Source organism: Charadrius vociferus, unplaced genomic scaffold (genome assembly GCF_000708025.1).
Source record: "Charadrius vociferus isolate BGI_N301 unplaced genomic scaffold, ASM70802v2 scaffold355, whole genome shotgun sequence".
In the NCBI taxonomy this organism is placed as follows: Eukaryota; Metazoa; Chordata; class Aves; order Charadriiformes; family Charadriidae; genus Charadrius; species Charadrius vociferus.
In genome coordinates this window covers 940,191-961,562 of record NW_009648451.1, presented here as the reverse complement: position 1 = coordinate 961,562, position 21,372 = coordinate 940,191, and the positions used below count along the sequence as shown (strand labels likewise).

Sequence of the window (21,372 nt, the reverse complement as noted above, 5' to 3'; positions counted from 1 at the left end):
GCTCAATAAAAGCCTTACGAAGACAAACAGTGCCATTGGGAGCTTTCCAACACAGACAGCAGCTTACTCCCAGTGTTTAAGATAAAATGAAAGGGGAAAACACGCTGTTAGCCAGAAGCTGAAAGATATTTTCTCAATTTTTCATTTTAATTAACTCGTAAACAGGTAAACTAGACAAAATTCTGCACTACATAGCGGAGAAAACCCAATTTATGTCAAAGAATATGGAAACAGCTGTTGATAGCAGGACCAATTTGGCAATTTGACTTATTGACCAATTTATCATTTAGCATTCGATTGACCAATCTATACACTATATTGTAAAAATTACTATTAAATATATCCACCGAGTGATCATTTTGAGAAATAAAGCATAAGCTATGGTAAACTAACTGAAGATGGGGGTGTTCAAATAAAGTAATGCCAATTCATTACTGGAAACCATAACTACATAACTTGTTTAAAATAATAACAGTGAGAAACAAAACTAATTACAAGGAAGGAGGATGAAAAAGTTTAGGAAGTGGTAACCATGAGGTGTCAACCAAAGAAAGATTTTCTAGACAGAGAAAAAAAAGAAACCCAACTATTTTGGTCAAGATATAGACATAAAATATGTGACGCTGAGATGGAAGCCACATTTCACCATCCACTGTAGTTAGCCGGAAAGCAGATGCTTGAACCTGACTGTGGAAGAGGTGATTATAAAATATCGGAAGTGCAGAACCTGAAGTTTTTTTGCTTCCACCAGGTAAAAGACACAATCAGATCATGAAAAACTGAAAGAATCACCATAGCTGACCAACAGAAACATTAAGTTAATGCTAGAACTGTTACTATAGTCTATTATCGGTATTCTCGGAACTGTATTATAAGCATCACCAAAAAGATACATATCCATCCTGATGTTCGGGAAATAAAAGAAAGCAATCCCAAGCTGTCGCCCTGTTAAAGGGCAGAGGGACAAGCTTCCAAAGCAGAGTTTTCACCTTCACATTTGAGAACGACTCTACTGAATGCCTTGTCATCTCAGAACTACTGAGAGATTCTTTTGTTCCAGCTGTGAGCAGTCAAATCTAGATGCACATCCCCAGCAAGTCGGAGACTTTGATGCAATGCTTATGCCTTTCTTAAAACCATCTGCTTTACTGAAAGGTTAAACTCATCTGTAGGTAGTCACTGATGTAATGTAATTCACAAAAAGACTAGCATCAAATGGTTTCTTTCATGTGGCAGAGATTTCCCAACTCATTGCTATCTGTTAGAAAAGCGTAATTGCATTATTGTCTATCAGTTCTTGGACTCTGGACTCCCATCTCAGCATATAAATGCTGTACATTCTAGGCAGACAGCTGTAGGCTCTAGGACAAAATTCCTGAAGACACCAGGCAAATTACAAGTCCTCTGTCCTTGAAAGGATCTAACACTTACTGGAGTCTTCACAGGCAAAGAATAAAGAAAGGAATCCCAGCATACACCAGCTATACATCTTCCCAACAGTTTTATCAAGAAAAGGTTTCTTGCAGAATCATGGACAAAGTATCTTGATGGCATCTAACAGATGGTCAAATTTCAGCCATGCTCCATGAAGTTTAAATAAAGTCTAACCAACTACGTCAAATAAAGTGCATAGAGCTGCTATTAGCATTAGTATGCTAGTATGGCATCATATGCTTCTACAGACTATTTTATAGATGTATGTATAAAAATGGAAAAAAACAGATATCTATCTATTCATAACCCCAAAGCTGGTAAGATTTTCTAACCTGCTGCACAGCAGCTAAACAATACTCCTAAAACTTCATGCTCATTTTAAACTCCTGTATGTACGACAAGACCCCCAAAAGTCAACATCCTACAATGGATTTGTCTGTCTTTCAAGTCAGCACTACAAATCACTCATGGTCAAACTGAAAATACTGTGTTTGTAACCAAACCCAGCCCTTGCCTATGCTTTTGCACGATGGGCCCCACCCACGGCTCTGCAGCAATGGAAGTCCAGAATTCTCAAAAATGAAAAGATTTGGGAAGAAGGGAGAAGAAAGGGCAGAGGGCATATTAGAAGAGAAGAGAGACTTGAATAGTTCTGTGAAACTTAATTTTTATCAACTTCAATAACCCATAACACAAAGCATGTAAACAAGAGAGTAGTCAGAGACAGACAAACAGAGACATAAGAGAAATTAAAGTATGCACTTAAGTTGCACTTGCCATGAAAGAGAAGTCCACAGTGTTGTCAAAAAGGTTATGATAAAAGAACTGAACACAACCTCTCATCAGAAAAAGTAAAGAAGATACAAACCACATAGTAACTATTTCTGACAAAAGAACTGAACTGTCCGATAGAGAGAAATTTCACAACAAAACTTTGGGCTCAAATTTAACAGCAGATAGTCACTGTGCCACACAAGGGAATAAAATTATCTAAAAATATCTAAAATTACTTCCCACCAAGGTAAAACAAAAAAAGGTACTGGATTCATTTAGAAGATGACTTTTTTTCTTAAACTCAGAAAAATTAAAGCCCAAACTATGCTTCCCAGGCTTGTGACTGAGTAAATGAAAACTGAATTCTCTAAGTCTGCTGCAATTGCCAAGTTAAAGCATATTTAGGTTAGGAAATACAATTTCTGTTTAGAGTAACTTTGCCATCAAGAAAGAAGTTTGTACCAACTCTTATCTCCATGCCAGTGCTAGTGGTTTCATTACCAATGGCAACTGTAAATATCTGATGAAGATATCTGCAATTCAGTTTTTCACCAGTTTAGAAAGGAAACGAAACTAGAAAGATCAAAGATAGTCACGGAGAGAATTTGGAATCTATTTAATTATAGGTGTAAAATTATCTAGAGTCTGCTTCCCAATTCAACAGAAAGCTTTTCTGAAAAGGCTTCAGACATAATCAAAAGTATTAACAATTTAAAAAAGAAAGGACATTAAGTATCAAATTGCAAAGTATCCTTAGTGACAAAATTATCAAAGAAAAAAGGAATTAAAGATCATAGCTTCTAGGCCAGACACACTTAGGATAAAGACGGGTATTGAAAATTCAACTGTTATTTCTTGGAAGAGCTCAGCGTACTAACACCAGAGATAAGTACAAGGAGGGTATTTCTGAAAAGACACGAATATTGTAACAGGAATTTCTCTATTTAACAAGCTAGCATGTTGGGAAGAGTGGATCATTTCTTTTCGGCATGCTCTCAAGCGAGTAGCTCAACAGCTTCCCAAGTTGCAGCAAACCCTACACAGTCCCCTTCAATCCTTAGAAAAAGTTTTTCTTTCCGTCTCCTCTGAGATACATTTCTGCTCCCTACTCTTCTCACCTTCTGCCTGGGCTGCAGGTGCACCACAGCCCGTTGATACCTCACATCTGTGCCACCTGCTCTTCCCTACCCTCAGGGAAAGCCCTGAACATGACCCTCATTACATAATATCAACTGCAAACACACAAAAATGATGTCATCCAGCACAGAAATTGCTATCAGTGCAAAGGATTCAGAAACTATGGGTCTTATGAGTACTGAAGCAACAGAATACAGATGAAATCAAGTCTGAAATGCAGTCATGTAGTTGGGACTGATGAGATTTCAGCTATAAACTAGGGGCTTATCAGTTGGAAGTGATAGAAAAGAAGACGGAATTAGATCTATCAGTCCAACATTGGCATCAACAAGAGGAACCCAAGAAAAAAGGAAGGAGTATCTTTTTGTTCAGATGGTGAATTATTACTTCCCTTAAACAAGATCCTTTTGAAACATCAACAGGAATAAACTGTCCATATGTAAGAAAGAACAACACAAGCTGAGTTAAGAAAAGGCTCTTTCAGGAAGCAGGAAGAATGGGGAACATCTTTATTTAAAGAAAACTCTAAGAATTTACTTTCTAAATTTATCAATATAAGAGCTGAAAGACAACAGGATTGCTGTCTATAAATGCATAGCACAAACACCAACCAGAACAAAAGCCTACTGAGCACAGTAAAATTTCCACTACTAAATTTAGAGCAGAAATTAGGTTATTAGCCATCAGAGGATGGATGTTAGCAACCTTGCAGTTTCTAAGCTTTGAATTTAATCTTAAATTATCAGAAAGACTAACATATTAAAAAGCACACCTACCTTCCTTTTTGGACCTACAAAAGACAGCCAAATTCTGTAGAAAAAATATCTAAAAAGTTTCCCAGTTTTTCAGAAAAACTGTATCTGTAAAATTCAGGTCCAGGTTCTCTCTAAAAAAATTTCGAACTCCCTCAGAGTTCCATTTAGTAAATCTTGGCAGTATAGATTACCAACTCAGACATAGCATAAGTAAAAAAATCAACAAAATTTCTAACATTAAATACATCAAAAAGAGTTAATTTAAGTTTTAACTCCATCGTAGTGACCAAGAGGGTGAAGTTTGGAATCTTGTTTTGTTAATGGATTCCTCTCCCAGCTGTATTTTTTCTAGTGGCCCTCTAAGTTTCCCATTCTGGTAGAGACCTAGAAACCAATAAACAGGTCTCAACCTTTCAATAAATTGCCTGAATTTATAACAGAAGTTAAATAAGTCATTTAAATAATTGAGGTACGTTCTGCTCTGCATAACCACCTTAACTACCAAATTACTTCAGATAAGGGTCAGAACCACAGTAATACATTCCTACAGCAGCAAGACTATTCTTACTTTGGGGACTGAACTTACACACTTATCTTGACAGCTGTTACTAATTTGTGCAATTTAAGCCCTCAACTCCTCGTTCCAAGAGAAATCCAGTAATAGGAAATGCTCATTTTGGGGGCAGATTTCAGTAATGTGTTTTGAGCAAGCTTATTGCATTGTCTTCCTAAAATCACAGAATCATCTAGATTGGAATGTACCTAAGATTGAGTCCAACCATCAACCCAACAGTGCCAAAACCACCACTAAAGGACGTCCCTAGGCACCACGTCTACACATCTTTTAAGTACCTCCAGGGGTGGCGATTCCACCACTTCCCTGAGCAGCCTGTTCCAATTTTTGATAACACTTACGGTGAAGAAAATTTTCCTAATGTCCTTTCTAAACCTCCCCTGGTGCAACTTGAGGCCATTTCCTCTTGTCCTATCACTTGTTACTCGGGAGAAGAGAGCAAACCCCACCTCTCTATAACCTCCTTTCAGGTAGTTGTAGGGAGTGATAAGGTCTACCCTCAGCCTCCTTTTCTACAGGCTAAACAACCCCAGTCCCCGCAGCCACTCCTCATAAGACTTGTGCTCCAGACCCCTCACCAGCTTCCTTGCCCTTCTCTGGACTCGCTCCAGAACCTCCATGTCTTTCTTGTAGTGAGGGGCCCACAACTGAACACAGTATTCAAGGTGGGGCCTTACCAGTGCAGGTCCAGGGGGATGATCACCTCCTTAGTCCTGCTGGCCACACTATTCCTGATACAAGCAAGGATGCTATCGGCCTTCTTGGCCACCTGTGCGCACTGATGGCTCAAATTCAGCCATCTGTCAAACAGCAGCCCCAGGTTGTTTACTGCCAGGTAGCTTTCCAGCCACTCTTCCCCAAGCCTGTAGCACCACATGGGTTTGTCATGACCCATGCTCCAATGCTTTCACATGGGTACTGAAAACAAACCGTTAAAGTCTAGAGATTACTGAAGGTAACAAAGCTGACAGTCAGGAAAAGTTTACATGCAAAATATAAGAATGGTATAGGTTATTTCACTTCCACAAGTATCATATTCATTTCTTCCCAGGTGTTCAAGTATGGCTAGAAAAGACCACATTCTTTGTTTCGCATTATATGCTAATAAAATAAGTATTACTTGTGACAAAGAGGTGGGAGTAGGGTACATCCTGACACTTTCAACCTGTAGTCTGATAGAGTGATCTAGCAAGAGCTGACAAAAACCTTTCTAGCTAAATATATGTTTCATTATGCATTATTTTGAATGTAATAATTCTATTTACATATAGTTACATATGTCATTTGAGTTCCTTTTCAACAGCAAACATGCAACAGGGCTGAATACCTACAAAGCTGTGGTTCCACTGTAGTTCAAACAAAACAGGTATTTTGTAAAGGTCAGTTCTATTATTTCAATAACCTGCTGAGGTTAATAAAACCGATCTGCTTCCAGACGTCATTGTGTTAAATAGAACTGAAGCACCTAAAAATGTTACCCTGGTAGCACTTTCTTCCTAACTTTTAGATGAAAAGTCAGAAAACATATATTATGGCATAAGCATCACATTTTGAGCAAGCACATACACTTTACTGTTTTGAATCTTACCTAGATATCTCTGCTTGGGAATTCTTCTCTCCATCAACTGTAAATGGTGATGCTCCAGTTAATAATTCATACATAAGAACGCCAACACTCCACCAATCAACAGCCTATAAAACAAAAATAATTATGTATGTTATGATATGTTTAAGTAAAATTGTTAACAAAAGAAGGAACAAAAGAATGCACCCAGAAAGCAACTAGCAAAGGAAGAGCCCACCTATCAATACAAAGGCAAACCTGGACACAACAAAGTATGACCGACTGCAGTACTGATTGGAGGTATTTTCTATGACAAATTAATTTTATTTTGAAATCACTCTACTTAGCTTCTTCAACTGATTTCTCAAGTTGAACTCTTTCCATCGACTACTGAAATTCCCTTCCACCACCACCCCCACGCCCCCCGAAATTAATTTTTATTTTTACCATTGTGAAGTGGTAAGAATTCTAAAACATACTAAAAATAACAGAGGAACCTAAGCCTTGCCAAGAAGTAGTGTAACCAGAGCTTTTTGGAGCTTTAGAATGAAACTAAGGAACTTTCACAAAGCACAGTTTAAAAGTACAGGTCACAGTTGATCAGGGCAACTGAAAATGCTATGGAATTTAATCTTATATTCCCTGGTAACACATGTGATCTTTGGTTTCCAATATACTAATTGTATTATTCATATCTCTTATATCTCACAACTTACAAAATACTTCTCTCTTTCAAAAGAAAAGGTGCTACTACGAATAATAAAGGAAGCAGTTTAGTCATTTCAACAAAATTAATTTAACTACAGGTGTTTAACTTCTCAGTTTTACTTCCACGAAATTTGCAAATCAATGAAACAAGTTCTGCTTTACTTATGTTGACAACATTAATACAATACAGGAAGAAAATTAATGAAATGATGACAATTTGGTCTCTTATTTTAGTTTTTTTGTTTCAAGATACACAAAATCTAATGTTCTATATATTCAGCCAAGACTGTCTAGAAGAACTAGCTGAAGAAGTCTCTGCACTGTTAGTAATTATCTTTACAAATACACAATGATCAGAGAAAATCTCAGAAGAATTTTGTCTTGGCATGTGTTTTTCCAAAAGAAAAGAAGTATCTGCAGAATCAGAAATCAAACTTTAAAAATAGAAATACTGAAAAACTAGAGCAGGTCTTTTAGACGAACAATACAGCTATCTAGATTACAAATCAAAAACACTGATTAATGAGACCACAGCATACTAAAGCAATCTCATTTCCTCTTTTTTAAGTAAAACATTTGAGTTGCTAGATATGTAGTAAATATGAAATATGCTAAAAACCTAACACTGTGTTACCTAAGGACATTGCCAACGGTGAGGCAAAGAGTGTGTGGTGTAAACAATTACCATCATATAGGTAACTGACAAATCACCCTTTTTTATCAGCTAACACTTGGTATCAAACTGTGAAGCTATTTCTTATAGAATACTGTATGGCTCTGCATTACATCTAATGAAAGTATCAGATAGAACCAATCAAAGGTAACAGAACAGAGATTCCTCTTTAAATCAGCAACAATACTGAATTTGCAAGCACTTGAGAAGACAGAATCACAATTCAAAGTGACTGACGCATTGGAGAGATGCTCTGAAACTGGCAAGACTAACACTAAGAAATAGAGTGCAGAAAAGAGCTTCAATTCATAAGTTCGTAAAATTCCATTTTTAACAATGGCTAGGCAAGCAGTACAGTAGAAAAAGATACAGAGGTTATTGTGGAATACAAAGTAGACATGCGACAATGACTAAGTGAAAAGATAAAGCACATTCAATTTTATGTTTAATAGAAGAATCAGGGAGGTAATCATTCCACTGTACTTCAAACTGCCAACTTTTAGCTAAAACACTGTGCCCACTACAGTGCTCCCTACCTGAAGAAATATACAGGCAAACTCAGCCCAAGAGAGAGGCAGAATGCATAGAGAAGGAGAAGAAAGAACCTTCTCGGGCAAAGTCAGACTGACTCCAGTTAGTCTAGAAAAAGGAGATGGAGGGTGACATAACATTTTCCACTGCTTTAAAAGGAACTGTGATCAACTATATTCCATGACCCCCAACAGAACGACAAGTCAACTCAATTCAGAGAAAAAAAAAAACCCAGAGATTAAATATTCTCCAAAACTTCTCAGTATAGTGAGTAATCAGAATAATTTATCTAGGAATATTGTAGAATTCTTTTGGGGAGTAGGGTTTTTTTGTTTCAAATATCATCTGTGAATTATGTTTATCTTGATCTTTCCCATCAATTACTGACACTTTAATTAATTCATAATAAAACTTGAGCCTTCAAATAAAAAAATTTCTTTTTTACAATCTGAGAACATTTATAACATTAATAATCCACTCCATACTTCAAGACAGATAACAGATTTCTGTGATGTACAATTTAAAAAATATATCTGAATTAGCCACAAATGAGTCATTTTACCACTTTGAACTAAATACTTCTTTATTTAAAAGGAAGTGCCAGCTAAGTATTTTTGTCCCACTGTACATTTACAACAAATTTTGAATAGAACACAAATGAGTATCAGTACCTTTATAAATATGCCTTTTGCTTAAGATTAAAAACTGAAAATATGTCAGTGTGATATTTTTAAATATAGGCAATAATGTATTTTAGGACAACCTGAAATAAGGCGTGTTTAAATAAGACACTATCACATTTTACAAAAACCCCTCAAGCTGAACAACAGTGTTGCCTAAAGAATTAGTTTCTTTCCAGTGATAAGCTTAAATAGAACATACCTTATCATGTCCTGTATCTCCTCCTCTTACAATATCCGGAGCCATGTATTCTATTGTTCCACAGAAGGAATATGCTCTCTCATTCTAGCAAAAAAAAAGAAAATAAAATTCATATCAGACAATGACATTATACATATCATATGGGACAGATATGGCTAACAGTTCCAAGATGCTGGCAGCAATTCTTCTCCAAATAGCTCAGAACTGCTAGCTAAATCATATTGCATCATATGCAGAGATGTATCACACAACACTACAGAATATTTAGTCTTCTACAAAAAAATAAATGTCATACATTTGTGTGGCAGTCTAAGATAAGCACACAAAAATTAACGTATTGATATCTAAAAAACTTTCCCATAACTCTAAATGATCGATACATTTCACAATTACCCAAGATTCCCCAAGGAATATATAGACACACATTCTGAAGGCTGCAGTATCAGTACTCTAGACAACAAACAAAACCTTTCCATTAAAAAGTGCATTTCATTGTAAGATGTACAATTTGACTAAGTCGGATACAAGATCCTTTGGGTTCCCTATATTTAGGAATTTACTATGACCTCTAGAAAAGTAATTTTCTTTCGCAACACACACATAGATAAAAACCACAACATTCTCTCAAGAAGAGACTTGGAGAGAGACAAGAGAGAGAAAGAGAAAGGCAGACAGACAGATAGAGTTGTAAATTTAATTTTATTCTACACACTGAAGTTATTGTCTTGATTATGTTCAAAACTAAGCTGCTTTCACAGGCATGTATAATTGTTCCCTGATAGCGATTTACCTTTGAGGTCAACATGAGGTCATGCTGTACCTTGCTAATGACGAAAGCACATGTGTTTGGGCCATGCAACATTGTTCCTCCCTTATCCTTCAAGCTTCTAGCATTTTGGGGAGAGATCCTGATAGGTCCTTTAAAGAAGAGTGTTCAAAAAAGCAAATATTTCAAAAGTCAGGTTTTACATTTGTAGATTCAGATTTGGAGTTTAAAACAGGTGCTATATAAGAGAATGTACTACACTAATGAGAGGAAGCTTCTAAAACTAGAAATAGTGCTCAGTGCTACCCTGAGGCATAAAAATTAAACAGTCCAACAGCATATTATCAAATTGTATTTATTAAAATACATATACTGTGACTGGTTTTGGGGGGTAAAATTCTGAGTTCAAAATAGTTACAGGCCTCATTTTGTTCAAATATTAACTTGAAATACTAACTTCTGAGACAAAAACCGTAAAATAATAAACTTTTCATGCTTCCACTTTCTTTTGAGACAACTGTTGTTCCTCTTTGATTATCTTTTCCAGTACCCGTTATCTAAAAGAAAAACAGTGTGACAAAAAAAAAAAAAAGAAAAAAGAAAAAAGCAGAAATTCCTAGCCCTCCACCCTGGCATCAGCCAATCTAAAGCTGTTGATATCATATCCCTCTGTTCATTTTTCCTTCAGCTGAGAGGGAGGGAGAAGGGAAGAAGGGGAAGAAGGAAAAGGAAGGGGAGTGAAAAAATACAAAACAAAACTGTTCTTCGCTTGCTACCTCTCTAAAGAATAAAAATAATGCAGCCAAGTTGAGATTTATGAAAGCAATTTACAATCCTATTATATCAGAAGAAATGGATGAAAACTATTATCATTTAGTTAGCTGCAAATTCAGCAAATCATCCACAAAACTATGTCTTTGTTGTCTCCGTGTTGTGTAATAAAGCTAGGCCTCTACACTACAGCAAGGCCTCTTGTCATTAGGGTGACAAGAAACAGACTGGGGAGTACTACAGGAACGAATACAATGGTACAGCAGAACCCTTCTGATCTCAGGTACCTTTTGCTGGTGAGAAGGCCCACTAAAAACATTTCAAAACATGCACAATTATTAGTAGTAGCTTTTTTGAGGAACAATTTCAATCATTACTAAACCTAATTGGTGGTTCTGATTTTCAATTATATTTACTTTTTACCTTTTACAATCATTTTAGCTCTTAATATGAAAGATGCAATTTCCAAAACACTATTTGAAAATTAGTTTTCTTTCTTAAATTCACGTCCGAGGTATTTTTTGTCCCTTGCAAAATTCAATGTTTAAAACCCTCAAAACAATTTTGGAAGTTGAAAAAATTGGTATTGTATAATTTAAAATGACTTCTTATAATTACACTTGATTATGAAAAACTCATACTGTAAGTCACAAACAGGCATTTATAAATTGAAAACACTCTGGGATATGTTTGTAATGAGGTTTTAACACCCCCAACTTCTCATCCACATAGGCAAGTACTTGTATACTCTAGCTCTCGCTTCCTTTTCAGTTTACAAGAGGATTATTACTGAAACTCAAGGCTGAACAGAGCCAAGAAGAACAAAGACGACAATTATCACGAACAGAGTTCGTAGCAAGAAATTAAGGAGTAAATTGGAACTCAGCACTAGGTAGGGTTCAAAAAAAAAAAAAGGACCCACTGAGCATCTCCTTCATAATCAACACTTATTTGCCATTACATATACTGGCATCATATTCCAGAAGCCCTGTTGGAACCAACTTAGGACTGTTGCAGGGTGACCATCAAGAAAAAAAACACTCTGATACCAACTATTTATAGTTTCTTATTTAACAACAGAAAAAACCTCAGAGGACTACAGCACTCCCCAGAACATTAATAAAGCCAACTGTCTGAAAGCAAAGCATTCTGACTCAACTGAAAATTGACATAGCTTTGCCTTCATAGGATGCTGTAGCAAGACTTGACTTCAGACAGTTGAAGTCACAAAGTCCGGATACTTCTTTGTCAGACACCTCCATTTATGTTGTGCTTTATTAAACTACAACTCCCACCAACTATATCTAGCCATTACTTACAGATCACAGTTTTTATAGCATTAAGTCTCACTAGGAGTACTTGTGTAAATTTGTCATTGTTAAGTATGCTTCTTACAGGGAGTCACTAACAGTCTTTACTATTGTGCATTACATGAGGGTTTAAAACAATTTTCAAAGAACGTTACCTCCAATAACAGTTTCCTTTTTTGTCCCATTCTGGGCTCCCCAGTACAAGAGAGACACGGACATACTGGAGAGCGTCCAGCAACGGGCCACCGAGAACATTAAGGGAGTGGAGCAGATGAGGCAAGGCTGAGAGAGCTGGGACTGTTCCACCTGGAGAAGGGAAGGCTCAGGGGGATCTCATCAGTGTGTACAGACACTTGAAGGGAGAGTGCAAAGAAGAAGGAGCCAGGCTTTTTTCAGTGGTGACCATTAAGCCCAGTGACAGAACCAGAGGTAACAGGCACAAACTGAAACACAGGAGGTTCCCTCTGAATATCAGGAAACACTATTTTTTACTGTGAGGGTGACTAAGCACTGGCACAGGCCATCCACGGAGGTAGTGGAGTCTCCCTCCTTGAAGATATGTGAAACGCTTCTGGAGATGGTAGTGGGTAACTGGCTCTAGTTGACCATGTCTGAGCAAAGGGGCTCCACCAGATGACCTCCAGAAGTCCCTTTCAACTGCAACCACTCTGTGACAAAAGGTCACTGGAAGTTGTATTTCACCATTCATTTGTGAAATCACGTTTCACTCACAAATCAAGCACGCAGTCCCCCCAGAAATTTCAAAAACCACAACCAAACCCCATTTTGTATTTTGCCCCTCCCCACAAATCTACATTTTGTTCAACTTTATATCATGAATTCAAATTCCAGAATCTACATTATTAATATTTTCATGTTATTAGACGTAAGACAAGAAAGGAAGTTATTAAACAACAACTGAACTTGGATTACCTACAGGTGAATTCTCACTGCAAATGTACATCTTGCAAATTGCTTAAGAATTTTTTGCATAACGCAGAATGCTCATTTTTTTCTCCCTCAGTCAGCACGCATGCCTTAAGCATTGTGGTTCCCTCTTCTGAGTTGCAGAACAGCAAGCACACAGACACTAACGGAAGGAAACAGAAGCGTGGCTAACCCATCTTTAATAACTCAATACAACAATATTGTCCTTGTCTTTGAAAGGGTATCATTATGTTTGTTCCCAGATGGCAACGCTTCCATCTTTACAGATAACCTGAAGATAGTCTTCCATCTTCCAGCACTCAACAGCCGATTTTGATTTCTGGATTTTACTTTACCAAGCTCAGCATCATTCCTAAATGTTTATTCAGTAACATAGTTTTCAGTAGAGGTATACAAAGTGGCTACTTCAAACTGGTTAGCTGCTTAAGTGTGCAACAACTTCTCATGAAGCCACTGATACTAAATGAATTTTGAGTTCTTGATCAGTGAACATAGACAGGTTCAGCTGGACGCCCAGGCAGTTCACTTCGTTAAGTTATATTCACTTAACACTTATTCTTAAAGATTAGCTACACATTGACACCATGGATGTTCCCACATGTACTACCAGATTGTTTCTAATAAATACTCTAGTACTACACATGGGGTAAACCTCTAACTTTTCCCACTCCACTTAATGACATTATAAAAAAAGGTAGAGCGCTGCCCTCTTTCAGAGTTCCTTACAATCATTCTGACTGATCCTAGTGAAACGTAACCCTGTATGACCCCTGCAGCCTTTTCTCCTGATTAGCTATTTTAGCATCCTGTTTTCCTTTTCATTCATCAAAGAAGAAAGGGCATAATTTGTCTTCCAACCAGGAAATGTTGACAGCACCTGGCCAACAAGCAGCTTTAGGACAGGGAATTAGAATTCTGTGACTGTCCAAAATGGAGAGGTGTAACGTGGATTACCATTCATCCTGGAAGACAGTCACTTCACCAAAGAAAAAAAGCCTCACAGCAGTATCTTCTTTGCTAAGGGTATGTACACTGACTGTAGCAGGTTGACCACAATTACACCATTTCCAGAGATCAAAAAAAATAGCTCCAGAATTCAATCAAAAGTGCTGACTGAAGGACAGAGGTCTTGCACCAATAGGCTCTTGATGATCTTCCAGTATCATCACTTGGCCCTGCTTTATAACCAAGGAACACTAGGCAAGCATTTGAAACTACCTGAAGTTGTAAAAAGCAGGTGTGTAAACTTTTCTCCTCAAAAGATGGAGAATACTTACTTATGCCTTCAGAGTTCTCTAATGAGATCCCTCATCAAGTAAAAAAAGCATGTTAACAGTGGCAAAAAAAGCAAGGGGAAGAAACTCCATTTCTCTGCAGAGATTAATCAAACTCTCTATGTCTACAGTAAAAGCCTGATTGACAGAGAAACAGTCACTACTATAATACAACAATGTGTCCTTGAGAGTACACATTCTAGTCTACAGCAATGCAAATTCAGTTTAGCAACATATGCAACAGTAGCTCACACAGTTATTAAGTCTCATAACTGTTCAACAGGGTATGTGGGACAAGAAGTGTAATTCCAATGTGAACCACAGAAATTAGATGAGACTTCAGGAGAGCCAAGGAATCACATGTGCAAAACATGCTTCTAAAAGGTTCATCTCTACTGGGCCAAACTGCCTTTGGGTAGCCAGCTATTTGGACAAAGGGTTACTCCATTCTGTCTGATTTAAGAACAGGATGGGCTGGAAGGATGGTGTTAGTTTCCAGGTCCACAAAAAACTCACACAGCCCAGATGTGCTGAAAATGCCTGATTCAATGTCCTAACACATGCAAAAGGGCATGGGAACTGGACAAAGTAACAGACACGACAGGTACAGAACGGGTGTTTCCCCACACCTGGGGGGTGAAGGCCTGCATTACTTTATTACATGCACCCAAAGATCGGCATCAGAGAAACAAACTGTGTTTTAATACTTGGCTGAAGACATCTTCAGCTAGGAGGACACAGGTAGATGACGGAATATCAGGGCCAAACTAGTATTCGTAAAGAAAAAAAAAAGTCTTCTTAAGAGCAGAGGACAAGATCCCAAGGGACTGTTACGCGGTATTACAACTCCTTCAATAAGATGAGAACATCATTAACTCAGGGACTCAAAAAAATCAAGTTAACCATACCCTCTGGAAACCAAGACCTGCATAATTGGAAAGTGCATCTTGTGATTGTCATGCTTACTCATAGCATGGCAGACTTGGCATCCAAGTCAGCTTGAAGTAAAGTACAGAGAACAGCTTTTGGAGCTCCAAAGCAGCCTCAGAGCAAAACGTGACCCACGTTGAAACAATCAAGACTCAAGCAGGCAAGGGCTGATGTTTTGAGTAACTCCTTAGTCAATGGTGTCATCAGTATGATACTGCAGAGTACTGAAGAAAATATGATTTCTGTTTTGACTTTTGCAGGTAACTAGAAGTTACATCAAGAGAAAAAACACAATCTATACAAACATTAAGTACAAAATGCACCCACCCGTTGCCAAATTGGCTGTTTGCACAAGAGACAGCAAAAGAGAGCAAATTAGAGCATGCCATTTGACCACTGGAAAAATGGGAGCAAAACCTAAAATAAAGGAAGGAAGCCTTAAGAATCCACAAGATTTTGTTTCAGGCACCTCAGGAACAAAACAAAAACACATCAAAGCAAAGCACCCAAACAAAAACATGAAAGAGGACTACAGAGGTGTGAATGCTGAGATAAAGCTAGCTGACAGAATACTAACATAGGTAAAACAGAACAAAACAAAACAAACCACATCTGCAAAGAAAAACCAGATGCTCTATCAAGAGTATCTTTCTCAGAATACTGAGGCATTGTGCTGGTTTTGGCTGGGATAGAACTAATTTTCTTCATAGTTGCTACTATGGGGCTATGTTTTGGATTTGTGCTGAAAACAGTGTTGATAATACAGGCATCTTTTAGTTACTGTTGAGCAGTGCTTACACGGAGTCAAGGCCTTTTCTGCTTCTTCCACCACCCCACCAGCAAGTAAGCTGGGGGTGCACAAGAAGCTGGGAGGGGACACAGCTGGGACAACTGACCCAAACTGACAAAAGTGATATTCCATGCCATATGACATCATGCTCAGCATATAAAGCTGAGGGAAGAAGGAGGAAAGAGGGAGACATGAAGAGCGATGGCGTTGGTCTTCCCAAGTAGCCATTACGAGTGATAGAGCTCTGCTTTTGTGGAGATGGCTGAACACCTGCTTGCTGATGGGAAGTGGTGAATGAATTCCTAGTTTTCCTTTGCTTGTGTGCGTGGCTTTTGATTTAGTTATTAAACTGTCTTTATCTCAACCCAGGAGTTTTCTCACTCTTCTGATTGTCTCCCCCATCCCACCGTGTGGGGAGTGAGCGAGCAGCTGTGTGGTGTTAAGCTGCCTGCCAGGTTAAACCACAACAGGCATATTGCAAGCACACTGCTTTATACGTGTGCACCAAAGCCTAAGGAAAGCACCCGCTTCAGAGCTTGAGCTTTTGTGACTTTACCTCCAAAGTGTGAATGCAGATATGGAAAGCACCCAAGTGTCTTAAGATAGTCATTCTGTCATTTGAAGACATATTATTTAATATTTAAATATGTGGCTTTGAAGTACAAGTTGATGAATTGCATTCAGACAACACGTGCCACCGCTCAGACACTTGGGCCCTAATTCTACGGCTTCTTTTATTCACAACAGTCTTTGTGCAAACATATCTTAGCCAGAGAACTAGCCAAGTATTCACTGAAGCCATTCTTTTCAGCACTCACAATTAGGACCCACTTCTCCAACGACTTGAAAGGTCACCTTTGAAACAGAACAGACTGCTTCTGTTCTCCAACTATTTAATGCACAAATACTTTGTTCTACTACCCTGAACATCAGATATGACACATTCTGAAACCATACCACTATCAAATTACTTTGAAGCGTGAAACTTGACTCCTTAAATAAATTTTGCAGCTTTAAAAAAAATAAATAAATAAACCCAAAGCTACTCTCCTCTAAGAGTTCTTTAATACTGTGTGTGCTCTCTAAAATGAATTCCTTGCAAACAGAAGCGATGGTAGGATATGGTCAAAAGGCTTGGTTAAACCATAGAGTACATCATTTCTAGTGTAAGAATTTCAAGAAATGGAAACTACACAATATTAGGGAAAGGGCACTTCTCAGCTATTAAACTGGCTTGGGCTTTAATTTCCTGGCATTCTGTATTCATGTAAAACATTCTAGGAACATAATCAAATAGCTTAAGAATTACTCCTTCAGTGTATTCAATATTTAAAAATGACAGCAAAACCAAAACCTAGAAACACTAAGGGCTGTTGGGCCAAAGACGACAAAGACAACCTGTGGAGTTGGAGAGTCAAAAGCTGCAGTCTCTGATGGCATGTATTTCATCTGTCAACAACTCTGCGGCTGAGTAGCACCGACCGACACAGAGGGAGAGGGTTCAATGGAACCGAAGGGAACCAGGTAGCAAGATAGAAGCTCACTGAAGGCATTCAGGGCTGCTCTCAGGACTGACTCTCCACAAGTTCACTGAAAAATTCTCTAGTCCAGACAAGAATTACTTACTGGTTCTTGTCACATTTTTATTATGGAGAAATAATAAAATTACTATGCATGTTTTGACTGGGTTCTTCCACAGATTTCAGCAACAGCCTTATGAGATTCCTATGCTTGTCCATACTTGTCAGTTGGCAAATTAAATTGCTTCATTTACTTAATCTGACCTCATCATTATGAAGGTTTCAAAATGTTATGACCTAGCAAGACAAGAGGAACGTTTAACTGTTGTTTGAGGTACTCTGGAATCATATAGCAAGTTTAAACAAAGTTTTTAATCTAATACAGATATGGTCTTTCTACTTAATGTCAAGGACAATTCCTCCTATTATGTAGGTAGTAAAATTCTCCATACCAACTTTCAGATCAGGTATACAGAGAGAAAAAAAATCAAACCAATGAAAAACACAGTTTAGCTAAAATTCTGCCTATCTTGGGACTTCTCTTTAAGCAACCACTTAACAGGTTATACTTCATGTGAATGTGTAAACCACGTAAATCACGTGAGCTACTACTACATTTCCAACTCCCATTAAATACTCAGGGCTGCAAGTAAAATACACCACTCTTCCGTGAAAACACCTCTCATCTCCAATAAACTGGAAGCAGTCTGCACGTAATGTATATGACAAAGAAATCCAGTCACCATAAGATTTAAATTTTCAAACCAACCTTTTGGAACTGGTAAAGCTATGATCAATATAAAGACCTTGCTCTGAATTCTATTTAGTAAATAAACATTCTAGCACATGAAAATCTGTTGTCTTGATTCTTATTTGTAAGTATTTACAATCCAAGTTTTCTTCTCTGATGGAGGGTAAGTCTTCTTATATTACCAGCTACATGGCACATGGTAATTTCTTGGGAGATAACGATTCCAAAAAAAGATGTCTTTGCAAAGGCATAAAACTTACAATTGGAGAAGGGATCACACGGAATAGAAATGAGTGGCAAATGTTAAAATTTCTTTAACACCACAGTATTGTAATTCTTGCACTAGATAGTGCATTTCCATCTTATGTTCTAGAATAAATAAGATCCACAGAGATGCTGTGCTTTTGGCTCTCAAGAAATTCAGCCAATATGATTGCTTGCTGGATACCACAAACTACAAGGAGGAGAAAACACAGAACCTTCATCCTTGAAGTCCTTAATGTTTCATATGTACATCAACCCATCTCTAACGAAGGATACGAGAGGCAGTTAACCTCTCCTGCAGTGAGAGATAAATGTAGAAAATGGGGGACAAGAGGCTGGAGTACAGCCTTACAGAAAGGGATTTGGGGGTTTCGGTTGATGGTAAGCTCAGTATGAGTCAGTGTGTCTGGGTTGAAAAAGGGACCAACTGTATCCTGGGTGTATTAAGTGCATTATAGCTAACAAGCCCAATGAAAAAAAAAAAAATCAAAACCCCCAAAAAAGCCAAAAACCCAACAAACCAGAGAGACTGTCCCACTATACACATCATTGGTGCAGCCTCTCCCTGAGTACCATGTGCAGTTTTTAGGCTCCACTATATAAGAAAGATATAAAGATATCAGAAAGTGTCTAAAGGAGGGCAACAAGGATGGTGAAAGGACTAGAGGGCATGTCCTGACGAGGAGGAGATGAGGAAACTAGGTTTGTTCAGCTAAGATTAGAGGAGAGTCTGCATACAACGTTCTCATGATGGGGAGCAGAAAGTGAGGTGGTGATCTCTCTGGCGTCTGGTGACAGGAAGCAAGGGAATAGCTTAAAGCTGCATAAGGAGAAGTTCAGATTGGATATTAGGAAAAAAATTTTTCACTGAGAGGGTGTTCATGCACTGGAACAGGCTCCTCATGGAAGTGGTCATGGCCACAAGCCTGTCAGTGTTTGGAAAATGGTCTTAGATATATGGTTTAAATTTTAGGTGGCCCTGCATGGAATCAGGAGTTGGACTCTATTATCCTTGTGGGCCACTTCCAACTAAGGATATTCTACAATTCTATGATTCAGTAAGACCAGAGCATAGCATGTTTCAACAGTGCCAGGAACCATTTCCCTTATGTTAAAAAAATAAAATAAAATAAAATAAATCTTTAGGTACACAGAATGCTTCACAAGTCTTTACAAAACTAAGAAAGGGGACTTAATATGGCAGATTCTTCAAGAAGATTTGGCCCTCCCAGGTATTTCTAGTATCCTCAGGAAGAATGCTGTGATTTGTGCTGCATACTGTCACAAACGGCAAGGTTATATTTCTGCTTGTAAAGTTCCTCAAATGACTGTTTCCTTTTGTGGTATGATTATCAGTATACTAACTGTACTTAAGAATAATTCTATTTCTTAAGTGCTTAGTACAAACTCTGTACAGGAAACCCACAGAAAAATTTCTGTGACTTCTCATATATTTCTTGCACGGTCTTAACTTTATGTGGTGAAGTCTGCTCATTCTTTTGCATCAGCTACAAAAGTCCAGCAGAAAAGTCAGTCTCCTCAAATAAAAGACATACAATATATTGTATCACTCTGTTTTGAAGATTCAGTGATGGCAACTCATCCTCCTGGTATGCTCTCATGACAGCTTTAGTAAAAAAATTGCTCGGGAGAGCAATGCTGTCCCAAAAGATACCGAGTATCTCACTCTGTATTACACTAAGAGCTACTGGCACTAATTTAAATTGAATTTGCAGATGTGTCAACACTTTTTGCATAAATACTTGCAACTGATACCTGGCTATGACTGTGACACTTCACCCAGTGATGAACAAGTAGTCCCAAATGAAACCTGAATGTTACACTTCCACAGAAGGTCTCACTCAAGAAGGTAAGGCAGAAAAGCAGACTCCAATTCAGAACTAGAAATGGCAGCAAGAGGTAATAGTACTGGAAATACGCTAAACAGGCAGAGAAGCCTCTTAAAGAACCATGCTAATGTGTTTTTGTGAGGTTCCTGCAATCTCTTAGTATGCATATTAATCAGTATCAATATAATAGGAATATTTCAGCCACAAAAGTATAGCAAACGACCCTTCTATTTTATGTTTTTACCAATTTCTTAGTTAACAATGAAGAACATTTTAAACAATACACACTAAACTGACCCTTCTAATAATTTTAATTTATTCAATGCATACTTAGAAGTTGACAGAAGCATCATTCATTCTACTATTTTTATGAGGTCATTGAAGAAAAAAGTAATTAGTTGAGAAATAAGCAAATTCAGACAGTAAAGGCTAGAAAGGATACATCATGCTACTGCGTTCAGAAATAAGACTCAGACTTAAATAGGGGTATGGGCTGACCTAAATTGTTTCACAGGTCATCAAATGAAATAGTTTTCTTGTCGTTTCGACAGCAACATATAATCCATTTCTTGATCTCCTCAAATGCCTAAAGTGGTACATCATTTCGAGGTATGAACAGATGCCAGTATCTGTACCGTATTACACAAGGCTCACTGTTGCTTTTCATTTGACTAACCCAGGGAAATATGCTGGAGTAAAACTACCTTCCTTAACTACTTATACCTCTAAACAAATGTTTCAAGTCCATATTTATCTTTCTTCCTTTGTTAAAGGAACTTGAAAGTCAAAGTTAACTTCTAGGTTCCATTAATTAGATCCTCTCAGGGATCCGTCAGCACTGTAGCAAATAACACCAATCAGAAAAAAAGAACTCCAGCAGAATTTCTAGAATACAGGGGAGAGTATCATTACTGTTGCTATTTTGTACAACTGTGAGTGGATGAAATTAGAATTCTGAAAGCTGTAACTCACGTTTTGGCTACAAGCATAAATAGTGAAAACTTTCCTAGGATAAGCATGTCAGGGCCCTGAGCTTACCAACAGTCTCTGCAACCTCTTTCCCCAGTCCTAGGGGTTAAGGCATCTGTGCTCAAGACCAACGCTGACACAATATAGCTGAGTAACCTGTGTGGAACCTTGTCAGGGTGAGGAATCCTTCAGCTGGG

General features: G+C 37.9%; 1 protein-coding gene across 1 annotated transcript in view; it reads right to left on the bottom strand.

Annotated features, from left to right (window-relative positions):
- RPS6KA5 (ribosomal protein S6 kinase, 90kDa, polypeptide 5) overlaps positions 1 to 21,372 on the bottom strand; it is a 68,275-nt gene that overhangs the window by 22,852 nt on the left and 24,051 nt on the right. The window contains exons 5-6 of the mRNA XM_009885593.1: positions 9,033 to 9,116; positions 6,263 to 6,366 (exon numbers count right to left, since the gene is read on the bottom strand). Coding sequence (XP_009883895.1) covers positions 6,263 to 6,366; positions 9,033 to 9,116 — 188 coding nt within the window. The remainder of the gene's footprint in view (positions 1 to 6,262; positions 6,367 to 9,032; positions 9,117 to 21,372) is intronic.